Source organism: Ambystoma mexicanum, chromosome 3p (genome assembly GCF_040938575.1).
Source record: "Ambystoma mexicanum isolate Mex_15411 chromosome 3p, UKY_AmexF1_1, whole genome shotgun sequence".
Taxonomy (NCBI): Eukaryota; Metazoa; Chordata; class Amphibia; order Caudata; family Ambystomatidae; genus Ambystoma; species Ambystoma mexicanum.
This window is the reverse complement of record NC_090925.1, coordinates 383,299,009-383,316,408: the sequence shown is the minus strand read 5'-3', so window position 1 is coordinate 383,316,408 and position 17,400 is coordinate 383,299,009. Positions and strand designations below refer to the sequence as shown.

Here is a 17,400-nt window from a genome sequence, read left to right as displayed (position 1 = left end):
CCACAAAAGCATGTGGATGTGTGGTGCTGTTCTGGATTGAAATTCTTTTCTCCAAAAGAAGTGTTCCACCTCTGAGTGGAGGGGTAGTTTTATTGCAGATGAAGTGCAGCATGGCAATGAAGCGATGGTGAAAGTACCTTGATACATTGACAGGGCCAAGTGAACAGAGTTCTCCTGCTGTTTTTATATCTAGTTCTTCTTTATTTTGGTTTGCACTGTGTACAAAGTCGTACAAGTCATCCCATGCATATTTTGCACAACTTAAAATGAACAAACCATGTGGGTGGGCCAAGGGTCCTTAGCATACAACACACATCAGTGTGACGTCCTAACCAGTATTATTTTGTACCAGCATGTTTGCCAAGAGGTTTGTCATAATTGACTGTAAAACTTCATCTTTGTCTTTTATCGAATGAAGCAGTTGGGTAGCGGACATATTAAAAAAAAAAAAAAAAAAAAAAAAAGTGTTTTTAATGTGTGTGAAGCTCCATAACAGAGCGGCTAGTTAACTTTCAAACAGGAGGTGGAAAATGTATTCTACATTTTGTCTGAATCTGGGGTCTTCGGAAAACATTTGCAAAGAGCGATATTCTGATGCACTAATTTGTGTGGCTCATACTGTCCTTTTCCTGTAGGAAAGAGTAGAGGAAAATAATGTGCTTCTACACTTTTCTCCCACTTGCTCATTGGGGATCCTTTGGCTTGATGCATTTGATAGTTTTCTAATGCATCTTCTATGTCGTCCTTTGAGTGTAGTGGGTGAATTGTATACTGGTCTAAAATGTTGGCTGCATTAACAGGATCTACATGTTCAAATTGGTCTGTTTGTGGTGAATCTTTAATTATATGGGTGGTTTCTCTTAAGTTTTCATCTACGTTTATATATTTGTAGCATTCATTGTTTTATTTGAGATATTGTAGGGCTTGTCTAAACTTAGTTTAAGTCACTATTTGGTCTATTGGCCATTGCACTTCTAGAGTTTGTTCATGTTCTTTAAGATCTAATGGCAAATATACTACTTTGCCACAAAAGCCTTTAAGTAACTCAGATGGAGGCAATTTGGCTGTTTTCAGTTGAGGGCATATTCTGGCTTGAAATGGGCGTACTGTTTGGATTATAATGCTCTCATACAAGTTAAGTTGTTGGAAGTGGGAATATTTCAAAATTATTAGTGATAGCACGTGATGGCAATTGGTTTTTGGCAGTAGGAGCACTATGATTGAACCTTATTGCCCACCAGGGCCCTAGCCAGAATCCCAGTTTTCCTTCGCCTCAGGTTAACTCATCACTTGCCTTTTACCTTTAAGATCTTTATTAGCTTTGTTATTTTCCACTACTATAGTGAATTTCCGGTTGTTAAGCGGGGATAAATCACTTGTCTCCAGTGAGCTGTAACGCCTCTGGGCGTCCTGCTTGTTCTTCGGCATGATTGATTGGCCTCTTCCATTGGCCGATCTAGGAGGCTCCCATTTTTCCTTCACCCATATATATATCTCCCACACTCTCACACATAATAATTTTGTCCATACGATCCTCTTCGGGGAATTCCACCATTGACGCAGGCCGTAGGTAGTGCACTGTGCAGAAGGCACAGGACATTGGCCCAATTCAGAATCAGGTTGTCGTTAATCGAGAGTACTCTTTCCAATACGATTCCAAAAGTCTTGTGCAGATTTTTGATGAGCTCTTTAGGGGGTGCACCTCGACTTGGACCCTCCCGGTTAATTCTTGCTAAATTGCTCTTAGAGGTTACTCTCGATCTCCATTTAACCTTTTTCAGATGTTCCGGACTAAACGGCTCCCTTGCTCTGTAGTTTTGCAGGCAAACCTTTATTTTCTGGTCCATTGATTTAAAGGGTATTTCAATTAACCCCCTTACCGAGGCTTTAGATGGAATCCTTGCCGATTTTAGCCCCAAATCCTCCTGATGATCTGAAACAGATCGATCCCTTCTTACTTCCAGACTTAAGACCCTTCTTTCAATTTTCCTTTGATGAGGGAACAGGAGAGGTCTGCGACACAACTTCATTCTCTTCCTCCTCGATGATTTTGTTAGCACACCGACTCTAGAGGTTTCATGCAACGCCATACACAAGAGATCCTCATTCTCTTCTTGCTCCATATCAGCCTCGGGTTCTTCTTCACCCATGGAGGAATAGGTTGATAGATTAATCAGGTCAATTAAGTCCTCTTCCTCCACATTAACTGGATCCTGAAGTGGCCGATTGACTCTGGCCTCATCACTCCTCGTGTTAGCCTGGCTCCTAGATGACCTGGTCTTGAGGGAAGACTTCTGCAGTCATTGAGTCATCCATTTGATTAATAGAGTTGTCCAGCCACTCCCTCCTACTACAAGGATTAACTCGGGTACGATCTGAGAAACCCAGAGGGTGCCTGCTCTCCTCAATCGCCTCCCTAGTTTTTGGCGGAATTAAGTTTCTTACTGCTGATTTATCTTTTCCCCTTTAGCATATGCAGAGTTGGAATGGACATCTCCATGCCTTTTTGTCCGATTGAGGCTTTCCCCCTTTTCATTTGCTAGTTTCTTCCTGAAGGCTACTCTTGAGATTTGAGGGGATTTATAAGAACCCCTTTTACCTTCTGCCAGTTTGTGGAATATTTCAAATTTCTTCTTCGGTTGCACTTCAATCAATATGTCGACATCAACATCTTGAACCGGTGTTTTTACAGAAGATGTCTCCATTTGACAAGGGCCTGGTCTTGTTATGGGGCCTTCAGTTTGCACCTTAGATTAGACGATCTTGCTGGCCTACCAGGCTGCCATCACAGTCCGATTTACCAGCCTCAGACTTAAGCGAGATTACAGGGGGCCTTTTCCCCCCTACTACAGAACTTAGACAAGCAGTCAGGCTCCACTACAGCCGGAGACTTGGTTCCGGCTGGGAGTATGGTGTCTTCATTTAATTCAGCTCTAGTTGAACAAAGACCTACGTCTGAGCTCCTCTTGTTTTTATCTCTCAAGGTTGTCTCAATTAAACTCTGCAGGATATTCGTAGTCTCCTCCCCGTTTCTGGCTAGATCCCCTTGTAGCGCTGTTACAATGCCTTCTAGAGATATCAGTTTGGTATGGACCATAGCCATTATCGTGGTATGGTCTCCGATTTTGCTCGCTCATAGTTTCATGTGGCTTCATACACAGCACCAGGGCCAATGTTAGGGATGCAAGTAAGCCAGCATCAATCCCCTGATGAACTTTTGACTCGTCATCAGTTTGTGCAGATGCCAACCCAGTCAAAATCTCCTCGTCTGAAGGGGCCCGATACCTTATTTTTTTAATGCGTTTTTGTAGTTTCACACTGACCTTCACCCTCCATTCGGTCCTCCATAAGCGATTCAAAATTTGAGTTGGTTATGAAGGGACTACATTGTTGACTCTTATTCGAGGTCAAAAATATTTTTATTCTGAGCCGGAGAGTAGTCCTGAGATGATTGGATCTCGTCCCACATTCTTTTAAACTGATGGCCTAGATTAGATGACTGGTTTCCCTGCTGGGAATTGCATATCGGAGCGGGAATGTTTCCTTTCTCCTGTGGGTCCATCTGGAGTATGACTTCCTTATCAGGAGATTTTAAAATTGGGGTGAGTTTATTTACAGTTTGTTATTTACAATTTCCCCACCTGGTCCTTGTGACTACCACATTGGACTGGTACCTCCTTTCGACTATAAAAGAACCGTTGTCTTGGAAAAAGGCTCTCTAAAGCCAGTCTCATAGGCTTTCAGGTAGACTATTTGAAAACCCTTTTTCCTTGTTGAATTCCTTGATCTGGTTTCCTAAATGTATAAAGTCCTTTAATTGCTTGGTGGGACCATCCAAGTAAGGGGACACTGGACAGTCTCCCTGCTTCTTAGGGCTATCACTTGAAACATCACTATGTAACAAAACAGCCTCATTGGAGACTTCCTGGTTGTGCGTTAAGAGGTGCGACTATTGATGTGGGGCCAGAAACCACCCTGTGATCTGAAGTTACTTTTTCGGCTGGGGCGGTTATTGCAACACTTTCAACTGAGAGTGACTCTGTTTCTCTGAGAGGCCTCTCGTTTTCCAAAGCATTTCATGAAGATATAGTTGTTGCACCAATTTGCACTTGTATATCAATTGGGATTGGGCACAAGCGGGCTAACTCATCAGGTTGTTCCACGAATCCCAAACTATGTGCACCTTTTCTTTGCACTTCATGTGGTACACTCTTCTGAGTCCTGAAGATTTCACATGGTATCAGCAAATAGACGTTATGATCCAACAGAACACAAAGGTTACCCCAGGTCTTCCCTATTTATATATGGCATAGAAGTCCAAAGAAACCTTGCGCAAATTTAGACCGTATTACCCTGTACCGCTCGAGCAGCGCGGTCGAGACCCGGAGCTTCATCTGCCTCAAAGTCACATATACAGCGTGTCTAATTTGCCCGGCAGGATCAAAAGGGATTAACCCTGCAGTCTCCAGTCAGGATACAATACCCAAACTGACAATACTCTTGTGTTTCTAAGTATGGAACAGATGGATTACCTATGATTCCGGTAGTCCGGAACTTTGGTGGCTGCACAAAGGTGAACCAAGCTTGCCACCCGTTCACCAAACACACTTACCGCTTGTCAAAAAGGCAGAGGACTTGACAGAGGCCACCGCTCCCCGCTCTAAGACAGCGGCCGGGCAGGAGCTGATCATACGGCACCGCTGCAAGCACCCTGCTGCAAGCATCCCCGTATCTCGGTGCAGGTTGGTGCTCCCATGACACCTCCGAAATCCTCAGTATCTCTGGCAAACTTACTCCAAGAGATTAGAGGAAAGAACCACACACACACAATCAAGCAAGCCGAGTCAAGCGGCACTGGGAACTGTTTCTCACACAGCTGCTTCCGACTCAAAGGGTATTTTTAAACAAACTCCCCATGAAAGGCTCTTTCAAGAGTCAGAATTGCAGAATAAAGGAGTTAAATTGAGTTTAAACGTCCCCACCCCCTTTAATTGGCAATGCCGTCCGCAGACACCGTGGTAGTCCGCAGATATGCACATGACATCCGGGTCTTTTAAGGATGACAGGCATGGTAAGGGAATTGCGGAGACCGTGGACAGTTTTGAACATCCATGGACATCGGTGGATTGGCCAATCAGGTTTTGCAGTTGTGGTGTACAGGAATACAGGGTAGCAAGAGTTAATCTTTGTTGTGTGCAGTGAAGATGGCTATGGCTTTGAGGAAGCAGAGTGTCTGGATGGTGGGCGATTCTTGGATCGATTGGTTAAAAGGTGTACTGTGAGCAGTATGGATTACCTGTGAATCTTGGATTTGAAGAATTTGAAATTTCCTGGTATGGAGTTTGAGGGATGAAGTGGCCGGAATTGCTCCCATTTTGCGAGAGAATGGTTACTTTGAATCATCCAGCCATCATTGTAGTTAACTGTGGAGGCAAAAGTTTGGGCTACGTCACTGGAATTTCCATACACTTTGCTATGAAAGATAAGTTTGCAAAGTTAATGGAACAGTTTCCACGTTCAAAGATTTTTCTTTGCGATATCCGAGAAAAAACAAAGTGGAGACGTTATAATATATTTTGTCCACAAATCGAGAAAGCAAGGAGCAATGCAAAGAAAGCTGTATGTGCTTTTTTAGCAGGATGTTGGAATGACATCTTTTCACAATGAAAATATCAAATTTGATAGTGAATATTTTTTGAAGAGATGGCGTGCATTTGACTGATTTGTGAACACGTGAAATATGTAGAAGTATTTTTTGCAGTTGTAGTAAAGAAAAAGCAAAAACAGAAAAAATAAGCAGTTTTTGTTAAAGTTAGAAAATGTGTTAGTTCAATATATAAAACCCCCAAACATTTTTTTCCAAATTTTCTTTTAAGAGCCATCATTTCTGAATGAAAAACAAGTTAATTGATTTTAAACCCCACCCAATGCCTGGAATTTTCCAGGTGTCCAAGACTATTATATTGTCCGTCGACTATGCAGGCTGCAAAAGGTGCTTAGATTGTTTTTTAATTCTATTTTTTTAACTCTGAAAAGTGTCTCCGAAAGGAACCACAGATATGGAGGGGCAGGTGGACAAGGGAAGATGTTGGACATGCCTCAAATTTAAGGAAGGTGGCAGTGTTTCTCTTTCTCCTTGACCACATCCTCGAACGCACTCTGAAACTGCTCCCCCTGCCGAGGGGTGTGTCGCAGTACATACAGATGACTGTGACCCTAAAAAGGTAAGGATCAACAGCCAGCTGTATGGCCTGCAAGGCAGCCAGTTGGATCCTCTGCCCCACAGGAGTAGCCTATGTGGTGGCAGGAGCGGTTGAGGACGATGGGGTAGAGGAAGATAGCCTACTTCTGCCTGAGAAAGGAACAGCGTTTCTCAGAGCACCCGGGTGGGTGGTTGATCGAGTGTGGCGGCACAGGGAAGTGGCCACGAAGGAGTACTGTACATGTTGTCCACAACTGAGCATAACCCCACACACAATGCATTCAACACGGGCAGCCCGAGCCTTTGGGAATCTCCCTATGGTCTTAAAGAACCGCCACACCCATGACTCTCTGCGGGTACTGGAGGTAGGAACTTCCTCTTCCTCATCTTCCTTCTCCTCTAGATCCTCTTCTACATCATCGCGCATGTTCCGTTGCCCAGGCCCTCAGGTGGTGTGGTCCCTGGGAAGGAGGGATGCCCATGACATTTGCCATTGATGCAGATACCATTGCTAAAGTTGCTCTCCAAAGCAGGTATCTCTCCTGGTGCTCTCTCCTGGATAGCCAGATTGAGAATGAAGAAAAGTAAAGGATGGGTCTTCTTCAAAGGAACTGTCCACGGACCGCACGACTGCCCGCAGACTATCAAGTCGAAAATAGGACTTGGAAAGTTGTAAACAAATTGACAGATCAACTAAAAATGGCTGTAGGAGCTCTGGAAGGGTAAACTTTCAACTTGAAACATCCTAGATTCAAACTAAAAATGCAGTTTCAATCTGTGCACGGACACCGTCTGCAGACACCCGCAACGCCAACGGGTGTCCGCAGACCTCGGCGGGTGGGAAACACTGGGCGCATGTCAACAATATGGCATGCTGTCTGCGGACCAATTAGAAGTGTCATGCGTGACCAGACATGTCTGGAAACAGCACAATGTCCACGGGCATCATGCATTGCGTAAACGGACCCCGAACAGCCATATAGTCTGCAATAAAATAAATAATTTATCACAGAATAATATACAAGATATGTATAGAATTAAAACAATGTATGTATGTATTTATGAAAGGCATGGGGTATTGGAATGGGAAACGAATGGGAGGGTTTGGAATTTGTATAAAGTCATCACCGGGGGAGGGAGAGGTGTTTCATCAAACAGTCCATTTATATTTGGTGAATTCATTGGAGTGATTGCTGGGGGCAAGGAGGACTGTTACAAGTAGGACAGTGATAATCAACATTTCTAATAACATGTTTTTAACATAATTTTTAAAGTCATTGCTAAGTTCATCCAATTTTAAAGACAAGATCATGATTTCATTGTGTGCAGTTGGGGATTAAGATTGTCTTTGTGATGGTTGGAATTCTCCATAATTAATCTGTGGTGTAGTTTCTTCATGTAAAGTATGTACTATAAGAAAATTAAGTCGTTCATGAGACCACTTCCGATCATGCCCGATATATTGCTAGCAACATTGCAAACACTCAAGCCCTTGTCAAGACTATCAGATAAGTGATGACATCAATGACATTTGTGATGTAATCTTTGATGTCCTGGGTGTTAGTCTTAGCAGTGCACGGTGGTGGCGCGAGTTATGGTTGTTTAGCTTACCATAACTTGCGAATTTCTGGGGTTTTGCGATTTTACTTGCAACCATAACGCCCCTTTAACAAAGCTTTTTCTATATATATATATATATATATATATATATATATATATATATATATATATATACACCCCCCCCCCAGTCAGAGATGTTCATGACAAAAAGGAGATTGTTTTCTAATGAGGGGTTACTCTCGAAGCACTATTGATGGAGCTTATCAGAAAGGTAGAATCAGAAATAGATGCGATTTATTGAAAGTGAAATCTAAGGATGTAGAGATAACTATCCTCAGATTCATTACCAGATGTAATGCCCAATCTGGAGCCATGAAAAGGATCTTGTGTAAGCATTGGCCCATCTTGCTGAATGATACTGATTTGGGTAAAGTTCTCAAAGTTTCTCCACAAATGACATTTTCTAAAGCCCCTCTTTGGAAGACAAACTTGCCCCAAGCATGCTCAGAGAGATGGCGATAGATCAAGGCAGCAGGCATGCCAAAGTTGCTGTAGGGTACAGTATGATCATCAGAAGTTTTAGAGAATCTATCAGGAGATCATGTGTATCACTAAGTATGTGGTGGTGTATTATACTGATTGTCCATGTGATCTCCGGTACATTGGATCTATTACAGGACAGTTAGAATTGAGATTTCTCCAGCACTATGGAGCTTTCAAAAATTGTTATGAAAGTTTATCTTTGGCTGTACATTTTAAGGAATTCCACAAGAGTGATGCCAGTTTGATGTACTTTAGGGATTTAGCACACGTTAAAGACCATAAATGAAAAGGCAACAGAAGAAGAAAAGTTGCGCCAATTGGTGTCCAAATTAACAATACGTATAGGCACCATGAAATCCGATGGACACAATGCTGAGGAGGAATTGTATGTCTTTTTGAATTAAGCCTCCAATATTTGGAATTGTATGTTTGTTGAATTGTTACCATTTCTTGTTTTTGATTAATTTGTAAAATGTTTCTAACTTTTTTCTCCCTTGTTTGTATTGGAATTGCATAATGGACATTTTTGGAAAATTGTGCCCACTGGGGCCGATTTGTAAATGAATTATTCTTTTTAATGTGCAATAACTTTTTAGGATTGCTGTTGCATCATGAGCTACTTTCATTGCCTTGCACTTTTTGCTTGTGGAATCACAAATTTGCACAATATTTATATTTGTGACTGTTCGATAATTTCGACACATTTGCAGGTTAGCACAAAATGTTCCCTTTAGGGGAGCGTTGCAGTGGTCTTTCTCACGAATGATATGCGTTTCGGTTGTAAAAGGTTAAAGTTAGGGTTAGCACTCTTGAGTAATTCTATTGTGATGGTTATATTCGAATCCCATTCTAAGATGGGTCCGCTATTAGAGCGCTTTCTGTAATCTATGGTCACATCTATAATGGGAATGTACATTTACCATCTATTGTATATTTGTGATGATGTCTTGCATTGGCACTTTACCCTACAATCTTGCGATATTGCACCAAAATTGTAACCGTTCATCTGATTTATATGTATTGTGTGAACATTTTATCATATGTACATTTATGACTTTGAGCTGGAATAAAGTTTGACTGAGATGAATTAACTTAAATGGACTGAAATTGAGCATGTACCATAGTTACCCCCACCTTCATGCAACTAATTCTCAAACACACCCGGGCAACAAGGAATTGAGGAAATCACAAGTGCCTCAACCTACTAGTATAGTAAGAGGCACAGGCACAGGGGGAGCTGCTTGGTGCAAATTTCCAATATAGACAGCAAGGCATTTGTTTACGCTATTGAAATTAGAAGCGTGAACGCTTCTAAATTCAGAAAGAGTAGCCCTCTAAGCTGAAACCAGATAACTCGTAGAATCTATTGAAAGGTTTGGTAGCCCACCTGGCTTCACTCTCCTTTGCACCTAAAATGGAGTAGTAGACCACTTCTTAGATTGAGGGAGGCAAGAAGCTGTAATGCTTGCAACTGTGACTTTGAGGGGATTCATATAGTATTGGGAAAAAACAGACCAATATCAGCAACAATTTAGCAATTGCCAAGCATGAAGAAAATAAAGCAAAGTTAATGACCATGATCACATGAGCCATAAGAGTTGTTCTGACGCTGGAAGTCCAGTGGGATGCATGTAGCAGAACCTGCTGGGCTAGGAAAATAAAGACATTTTGAAACTTTCCCTCATTACTAATTCGTATGATTGGTAGTAAACACAATAATCAATGGGAAAGTTAATTTATGACTTCAAATGCTAGGATATGTCTAAACTTATAAGGCCCAGGGGTGTCTTTTAAAACAAGTCCTCACCCTCCTTCAAAGTGGCAGGAAGCTGTGTAAAAGAAGACTTGAGTTAACAACAAGTTTATGGCGGATGAAGGTCACAAGTCTCTGCTGTCATGCTGTACTTACTGCGCCCACAGGGAAGGCAAGGATGGAGAACAGTACATCTCGCAGCTGCAGCAGGTACCGGCCAGCACCCTTCTTCCTGCCTGGAGTCGCCAGCTGAACCACATCACTGGACAGGCAGATTCCAAAGTAGACGACCTGCAGAATCTAAAGAAAAGTGCCTCTTTCACATGCAGTTTCATTACAGAAAGCACGAGTTTACAAGAAGGCGGTTCGGAAAGTTTTACTTTTATGGCTTAAATACGAAGAGCAGATGTAATTTCAAAGCAAACATTAGCAAAGTCAACAGTTTGAGTATTTGTGTAAGCATGGGATGCACATTTGCGAGGCACTTCCATAAAGGTATTATCTGGCCATTAGATGGCAACAGCAGAGTGGCGCGATTACCTGGGATAAAGATAACAGTGCCTGGCAAACGCCCATCTCATACATATGCACAAGCCACAACTGTTGGCTTGGCCGATGCTAGTTTTCAACAGGACTTCACTGCAAGGAACAGATATAAAACCAAGTGGAAGAAGACATACAAGGTGAAGGCATTTCTATTGCAACAGTAGCACATTTACAGCTGCAATGAAGCCACTTACTCTTAGCAGACTATTTAGAAATAACACTGGCAGGCCAAATGTCCGTGTTATTGCTTGATAAAGTCAGCTCAAAAGAGATACGAGAAGAAGGTGTCTGGGGTTAGGAGGGGCAGGAGGTAGGTGGATAGTCTGGGGGATTGGCATGGCTATTGGAAGTCAACAGACGCAAGTAAACCGGAAGCCGCCTAATTCATCTGCAGTCTCTGCACAGACATGCATCGGCTGCTGTGCAAATGGAGACGTACCCACTCACATGAGGGCCTAACACTACCTCTCTGCCCTGAACTCTCTCACGTCCTCTCTTGATAGAGCAAAAATTGAATTCTACCGCACCCTCATCAACTGACTCGAACGATCATCGCCGGCTAAAATGTACCCAAAACTCACTCCTTTTAAACTTGAACCATCTCTCAGAGCTAATGGCCTAGTTCAATACTTCACTGTAAATATTTCAAAAGTAGAGACCCTCTCCTCTCCTGACCTTCCTCACACTCCCTCCTCCTACATTCTACACTGTCCCTGCCTCTATCTCCCACTTTAGTCACACTAATACTGAAGAAGTCCTGTCTTTAGTAATGAAGACTAACCCCCTTTCTGCCCCATCAGAACCTCTTCTTCCTAAACTAGTCAAGCCTATTGTCCCTTTTAGTTGCCTCTCACTTTGCTGAACTCCCCTTCAACCGGTCCTTTGTCTTTGCTTGCTTTTCTGCCATTTTCAAAATGACCACGGTTATCGCTCTCCTAAAAAAATGGAGAAAAAGAAATGAGCAAAAAATAAAATAAAAATCAAATGACTGACCCAAACCTACCAGATAACTTTCGCCCTACATCCATCCTTCCAAGCACTTCCATGTAAAGTGCTCGTCAGGGCTGTGATCAACTTATTTCTTAGACATCTACAACCTCCGAGGCCCCGTACAAGCAAGTTTCCGCTCGTCACTCCACAGAAACTGTTCTCATGCTGATCTCCCACAACACTGATTCTGCTAAACACTCCAGCCTATCCTCTATCCCAATTCTCCTTGCCCTGTCCACTGCCTTTGATATTGTCCATCACTCAGATCACCTTAACGCTCTCTTCTTGGGATTTGCGATCAACCAACTACCTGGATGGAATCCAATCTGGAACCATGCCAACATTCTGTATCCTGGAGAAAAAAATAACTCCACTCACTACTCTAACAGTTGGTGCTGGTGTTCCAGAAGGCTTGGTCTTAGGTCCTCTCCCCTTTACACGCTACACCACTGCTCTTGGGACACTAATCTCATCCTTTGGGTTCTCGTACTAAAGCGTCTTCTCTTTTCCTGAGCTCTCCTCTCATCTTTCAATCAAAATGTCCAACTGTCTCTTTGCCATTAAATAGTGCATGGCTTCACACTTAAACTCTACCAAAACGGAGGTGCTCTTCTTCCCTGCCAAATAGTATCTCTCATCTCTTCCCCTGTTAGTCTTTGACCCCGTTATGGGCCGCAGGGGAAGTTAGCATCGTCAATGTCCTTATGGAATCAGTGGCGACAGGGCAAGTGACTTTCCCTTCCAACATGGCACAGAGATTGGACTGGAGCACCCACTACTGGCATCAACCATACATCACCTGTGATGTCATCCAGATGCCACCTGATTCATCGGACACGTTAGTCCTAAAGCTGCTTAAAAGAAACCAGAGCACAGTAAGCTTAGTGTCACGACTGTGCTGTTCAGTTTCGAGATGCCTTTCGCTCAGCTTTCAGCTCCCTTCCTTTCCGCTTGTTTCTTCCTCGATCCTGGCTATTCCTCCGCTCTTCGCCCATTTGTCATTTGCTAAAGTCTATCCTTGTATTGGCAGTCCCAGACTACTGTGGCTTGTGTCAGCATTCAGCTCCCTGGTCATCATGACTCCAGCACCCGTGTTGCACCCATCAGAGAGCCCGATTACCTCACATACCACTGCAGCTCCTGTACGCATTCAGCTCCTGTGTCATCAAGGTCTCGAGCACTCGTTTTGCTTCCAGAGAGCTGCATTACCCATCATTGATGACATCAGGAGGAGATTTATTTCCTGGATTGGGTTTTCCTCCTTATTTGGCACTGTGCTCCTGGGAAGCCCCCAGCCCTCAGTATTCCTCCAAGAGAGGCGAGGTGGCTTCTCAGGGAGACAGGCCTCGCCTCTTCTCATCCACATCCAGAAAGGATACATTTGCAGACTGAAGAAATGGCTCAGTTACAAGAGTTTACTACAGCCATCCAGAATCTCACTCTAGAGGCGCTAATCCTCAACATGGAAAACGCAGTACTGCAACAGTCTATGTCCAATCGTGAGGCCTGGACGAAAGCTTCGCAGTCCAGGGGAACAAAAATAGCAAAGTTTTCCAGAGATCCCAAAAAATGTATGGAATTTGTGATTCCTACACAGTGGAATTTTCTTTCATGCAAGCCACCTTTCCGACTGATCAATCAAAAGGTGGGATTCATGGTTTCCCATTAAGCATGGAGCTCTATTGCTTGGGCGACTGAGTTGGTCAGGACTGGAAACACTATCCTCGATGACTACTGAGTTTTTTTTGCTGGCATGTTTCAGAGGCCAGAACTGACATATACCAAAGCGGTGAATCTATTGGATTTTGTGCAGAAAAAAATAAAAAAATTAAAAAAAACTATTGGCCCAACAAACAGCCTAGCAAGAGGAAGCCCGATTCACTCGGAGCTTAGCTAGCTCAAGTCCCAAGAAAACTGGTGTTGCCCCTCACTGGACTTTTGAAACAGATGTAGCCTTTCAGATTCTAAAAGAAAGATTTACCAGGGCACCTAGACTGAAACAACCTTCATACAACCAACCATTTTATGTGGAAACTGATGCCCCTGACTATGCCATTGGGGCCGTCATAAAACACTAGTTTGAGCATCAATGGTAACATCCAGTGGCCGACTACCGACATTAAAAAGGAAGCTGATCGTAATTATGCAGTCATATAAAAAGAATGGTTGGCCATCAAGCATGCATTCAAAGAGTGCAGACATCGGTTATTGGGAGCCAATGGCTCATCACCATCCGCATGAATCACTGAAATGTGCAGTCCTTAAAGTCGGCAAGCCTGCTGGGCTCACTTCTTTTCACATTATGAATTTTCCATTTCCCATATTCCGGGATAACAAACTAAGGTTTCCTGTTCCAGTGTCCACGCTCCTATCATCAACAAATGTAGCGCTAAACCAGGAGCCCACAATACATGCTGGGGAAATTAAGGGTTACCATCAGCTAGGAAAAGCAGCAACAAATACTTGTCGGAGGTGACCTTCCCTTTTCCCCCCCATTTATTATGCAAGGGTGTCCTGGAGGGGCATATGTAAATCTCCCCTCAACACAGGCTACCTGACATATGCGATAATATTCATGTACAAACAAATGGATATGTTGTGTTTGGTAAACGTGGTGGTTTTAATTGGATGAAGAGCAAGAGTATTCAAGATGGCAAATTCGCTGAAAATCTCACTGACTTTTTTTTTTCAAGGTGATATGCCTGTTTGAATGGCACTTTGAGCATCCTCATGAAAATGTTAGATAATTGCCTATTTTACTAGGCATCAAGGAACATTAGACCACCAGCCTTACTTAGATCATAACAAAAATGTTAATAAAATTGTCCAAAATAGACTAGCACATGAAAACAATTAAATGCACATTTTAAGATACCCGATATAACACGATGGGACAATACAACATGGTATGAAAATAATTCACACCTGAAATTGACCACAAAAATGTAGCACTTAAAGCATCTAGTTTGGAGCCTATAAAAAGGCCATTGTAACAGCAGAAAATACCTTTTATTCTGATTGATAAGAGAATTATCCTAATCTTCAGAAAGAATATTTCTACAGCAGGAGAGGTTGCAACTCCCTTAGCCCTATGAGACATGCTTGTATCCAATTAATTATTATACAATCAGACAGGTCGGTTTTCCACCAATGAAATTCAGAGCATTACACATAGAAAGCCTAGTTTGTCACTGTCAGGTATTCAGGTACTTAATCAGTCTTCCTGGCTGATTTCAGTGTTCACTGAATTTTGGCCTGCACCCAAACAGGATACATTGGCTTGGATCATGGACGAAGACCCACGGCCTATGCCCGGGGCTTGTGGATGTGCTGGTCACAGGGGCCAGGTCTGCCACACAGAGTCATGATGGGCCTTGAGGGGTTGTACGGGGGGGGGGAATTCCCCGGACCATCATGCCTTGCCCCAGGGCTAGGGCAAAGGACTGTCACGAACAACGCACATTTAGTTTCCAGGCCCCTTTAAGGGGTCCTCATGTGCATAGACTGAGCAAATGCACAAATAACCCTTTAGATTATGGTCTCTTTGTGGCGGCTTAGATTGAGGAAAATATCCGAAAATCATATGGCAACTAATAAACACAGTAGAAGCATGCCTTCAGTATATGGTGGAACGCCAGTATGGGCACGGTCGGAGTGGTAGGGAACGCTCAAAGGTGTGCCAATCAGCAGTATGCAGAATGCGTGCAAGCTATCCAACATGGGGGGCGAGCCTCAAATCGGCACTTTGCATCACAGAAGAGACTCATTTTCAGATATTCTATGAGGAATTCCCACAGTATTTGCAGCTGGGGACTCTGCCACTTCTACGCCAGATTTGTATGCTCGACTTCATAGTTTTTGGACAGCAATCGAAGGGGCCTACAGATGATGAAGGCCACTTGCTCAAATGAGTTCTGGATTTGAATGCAACCTTAATAAATACTATTTTATTAATAGTTTCTTGCTGAGACCATTCACTGATCCCTTTTGATATATCTAAGAGGTTTGCCATACAACAAGAAATTAAATACTTAAGAAGCAAGGCTTGTTATTGCACCTCAATCATTTAATATCTTTTGTCTCACCAGCGTATATTGCACTATAAAATGCAGATATGAACACTGCATCAGATATCCATATTCAATTTACAGGTTATTTGGAATCAGCTTTTGGTTGTATAGCTCCCAAAAACACAGAATACACTGCAGTGCTAAAAACAGGGACGATCACAAAAATGGAGGATATACTGCTTGGAAACTTATTTGCTGGAATGCAAGAAGCAACCATGGGAAATACAAAATGGCTATTTTGCAATTTAAAAGTTTCATGCAGGAAACGCTCTTCTGCAAAAATCAGCAGTCAAACAATTATATATATTTTTTCAATTGATCCTCTATATCAGACGACAGCCCCATCGTCCCTACAGAAGAGATGTGCGACTCACTTGCAGAATTATTTATTAGTTTACGGGACATTCTTTACAAATCAATAAAGATTGAGGATCCACCATATGATGACATAATACATTGAGAACTCCTGCTTTGGAATGGGCTTCAATATCTGACCAAGACATATGAGGGTGTAAACTCTCCAAAGCCCCCTGGCTCACAAATGGATGTACCAGCCGCAAAGTTGTTTAAGAATATCTACAATGCATACTTCACGATCTCTCAATATTAGTTAATGCATCTCTGGAGATTGGAGAAAACCCGCCAGCTTTAACACAAGCATTAGAGTCTTTATTATAGACATTTAATAGGACCTCAAAAGATCCCAAAAAGTAGCCCCTGTAGGGTGTGGTTTAGAGCCTATAAAATGGCATTTGAAAAGCAAGAAAAAAACTTTACTGCAGATCGATTAGCCAACCCTCCCAATCTTAAAGAGATTATTGCTATTGCAGGAGAGACCTCCACCTCCCTCACCCAAGCCAATAATATACATGCCTCCAATTAATTATTCATTCATACATTCTAATGTTCCCCAATACAATTGAGCAGTAAACACAGGAAAAGCTTGCTGTGAAGTATTTCAGTCACTTCTGTTGGTTCCAGTGTTTACTGAATTTCGTGCTGCACCCAAACAATATTGGCTTGGATCCTGTGGCCCCTGGCTGTGCCCCGAGTGGGGGAGGGGAAATCAGGGCTCCAGGTATTTGAAGTGGCAGTATTGTACTCCCTACGACTTGAAATGGAAGTGAGGGCAAGATATCTTTGTTAGCAAGTAAAGTCATTCCCATTCTGAATGAGAGTATTTATCTTAGGTAAATTAAAACACATTTAAACTATATGAACAGAGATTTTTGGAATCCATACTTCTTTGCACCTAGTAAACATGTTGCACTGCTCTGTTGGTAGCACTGATGAACATATCCATTGAGCTGTGTTGGCGAAAGCATGGTGATGGCTCCTATGGGTCCATGGTTTCCTATTTCTGTTGGGAGTATTTTGCTGTTTTTATGGAATATGAGTGGGTGGAATGCCACTGAGCTGTAGGGTTGGCAAGAAAACCTGGAGGATAATCATCATTTATTGTCAAACATCCAGTCAGGTTTTCATCACCATAGAAGTACCGAGAGAGCAAATATGGATGTCAGTGAAACAGTGTTACATTTCAGACACTGAGGTAATCACCAGTCTGCTTTAATTTTGCAAAAACGATGTCCAATCCTGTAGACCACATCATATTGGATCGTCTGGACTAGGTGGTAGGGATTAGGGGAAAAAGTGATAACTTGGATTTGTGCTTTATTCATGGACAGAGGCCAATGGCCACTACGATTCTCCGCCAATGGCCTTGTCCTGTGGTG

At 42.7% G+C, this 17,400-nt stretch overlaps 1 protein-coding gene across 1 annotated transcript in view; it reads right to left on the bottom strand.

Moving 5' to 3' along the window:
- The window catches only part of LOC138580475 (androgen-induced gene 1 protein-like), a 285,281-nt gene that overhangs the window by 137,382 nt on the left and 130,499 nt on the right, over positions 1–17,400 (bottom strand). Inside the window, exon 2 of the mRNA XM_069651050.1 lies at positions 10,215–10,358. Coding sequence (XP_069507151.1) covers positions 10,215–10,358 — 144 coding nt within the window. The remainder of the gene's footprint in view (positions 1–10,214; positions 10,359–17,400) is intronic.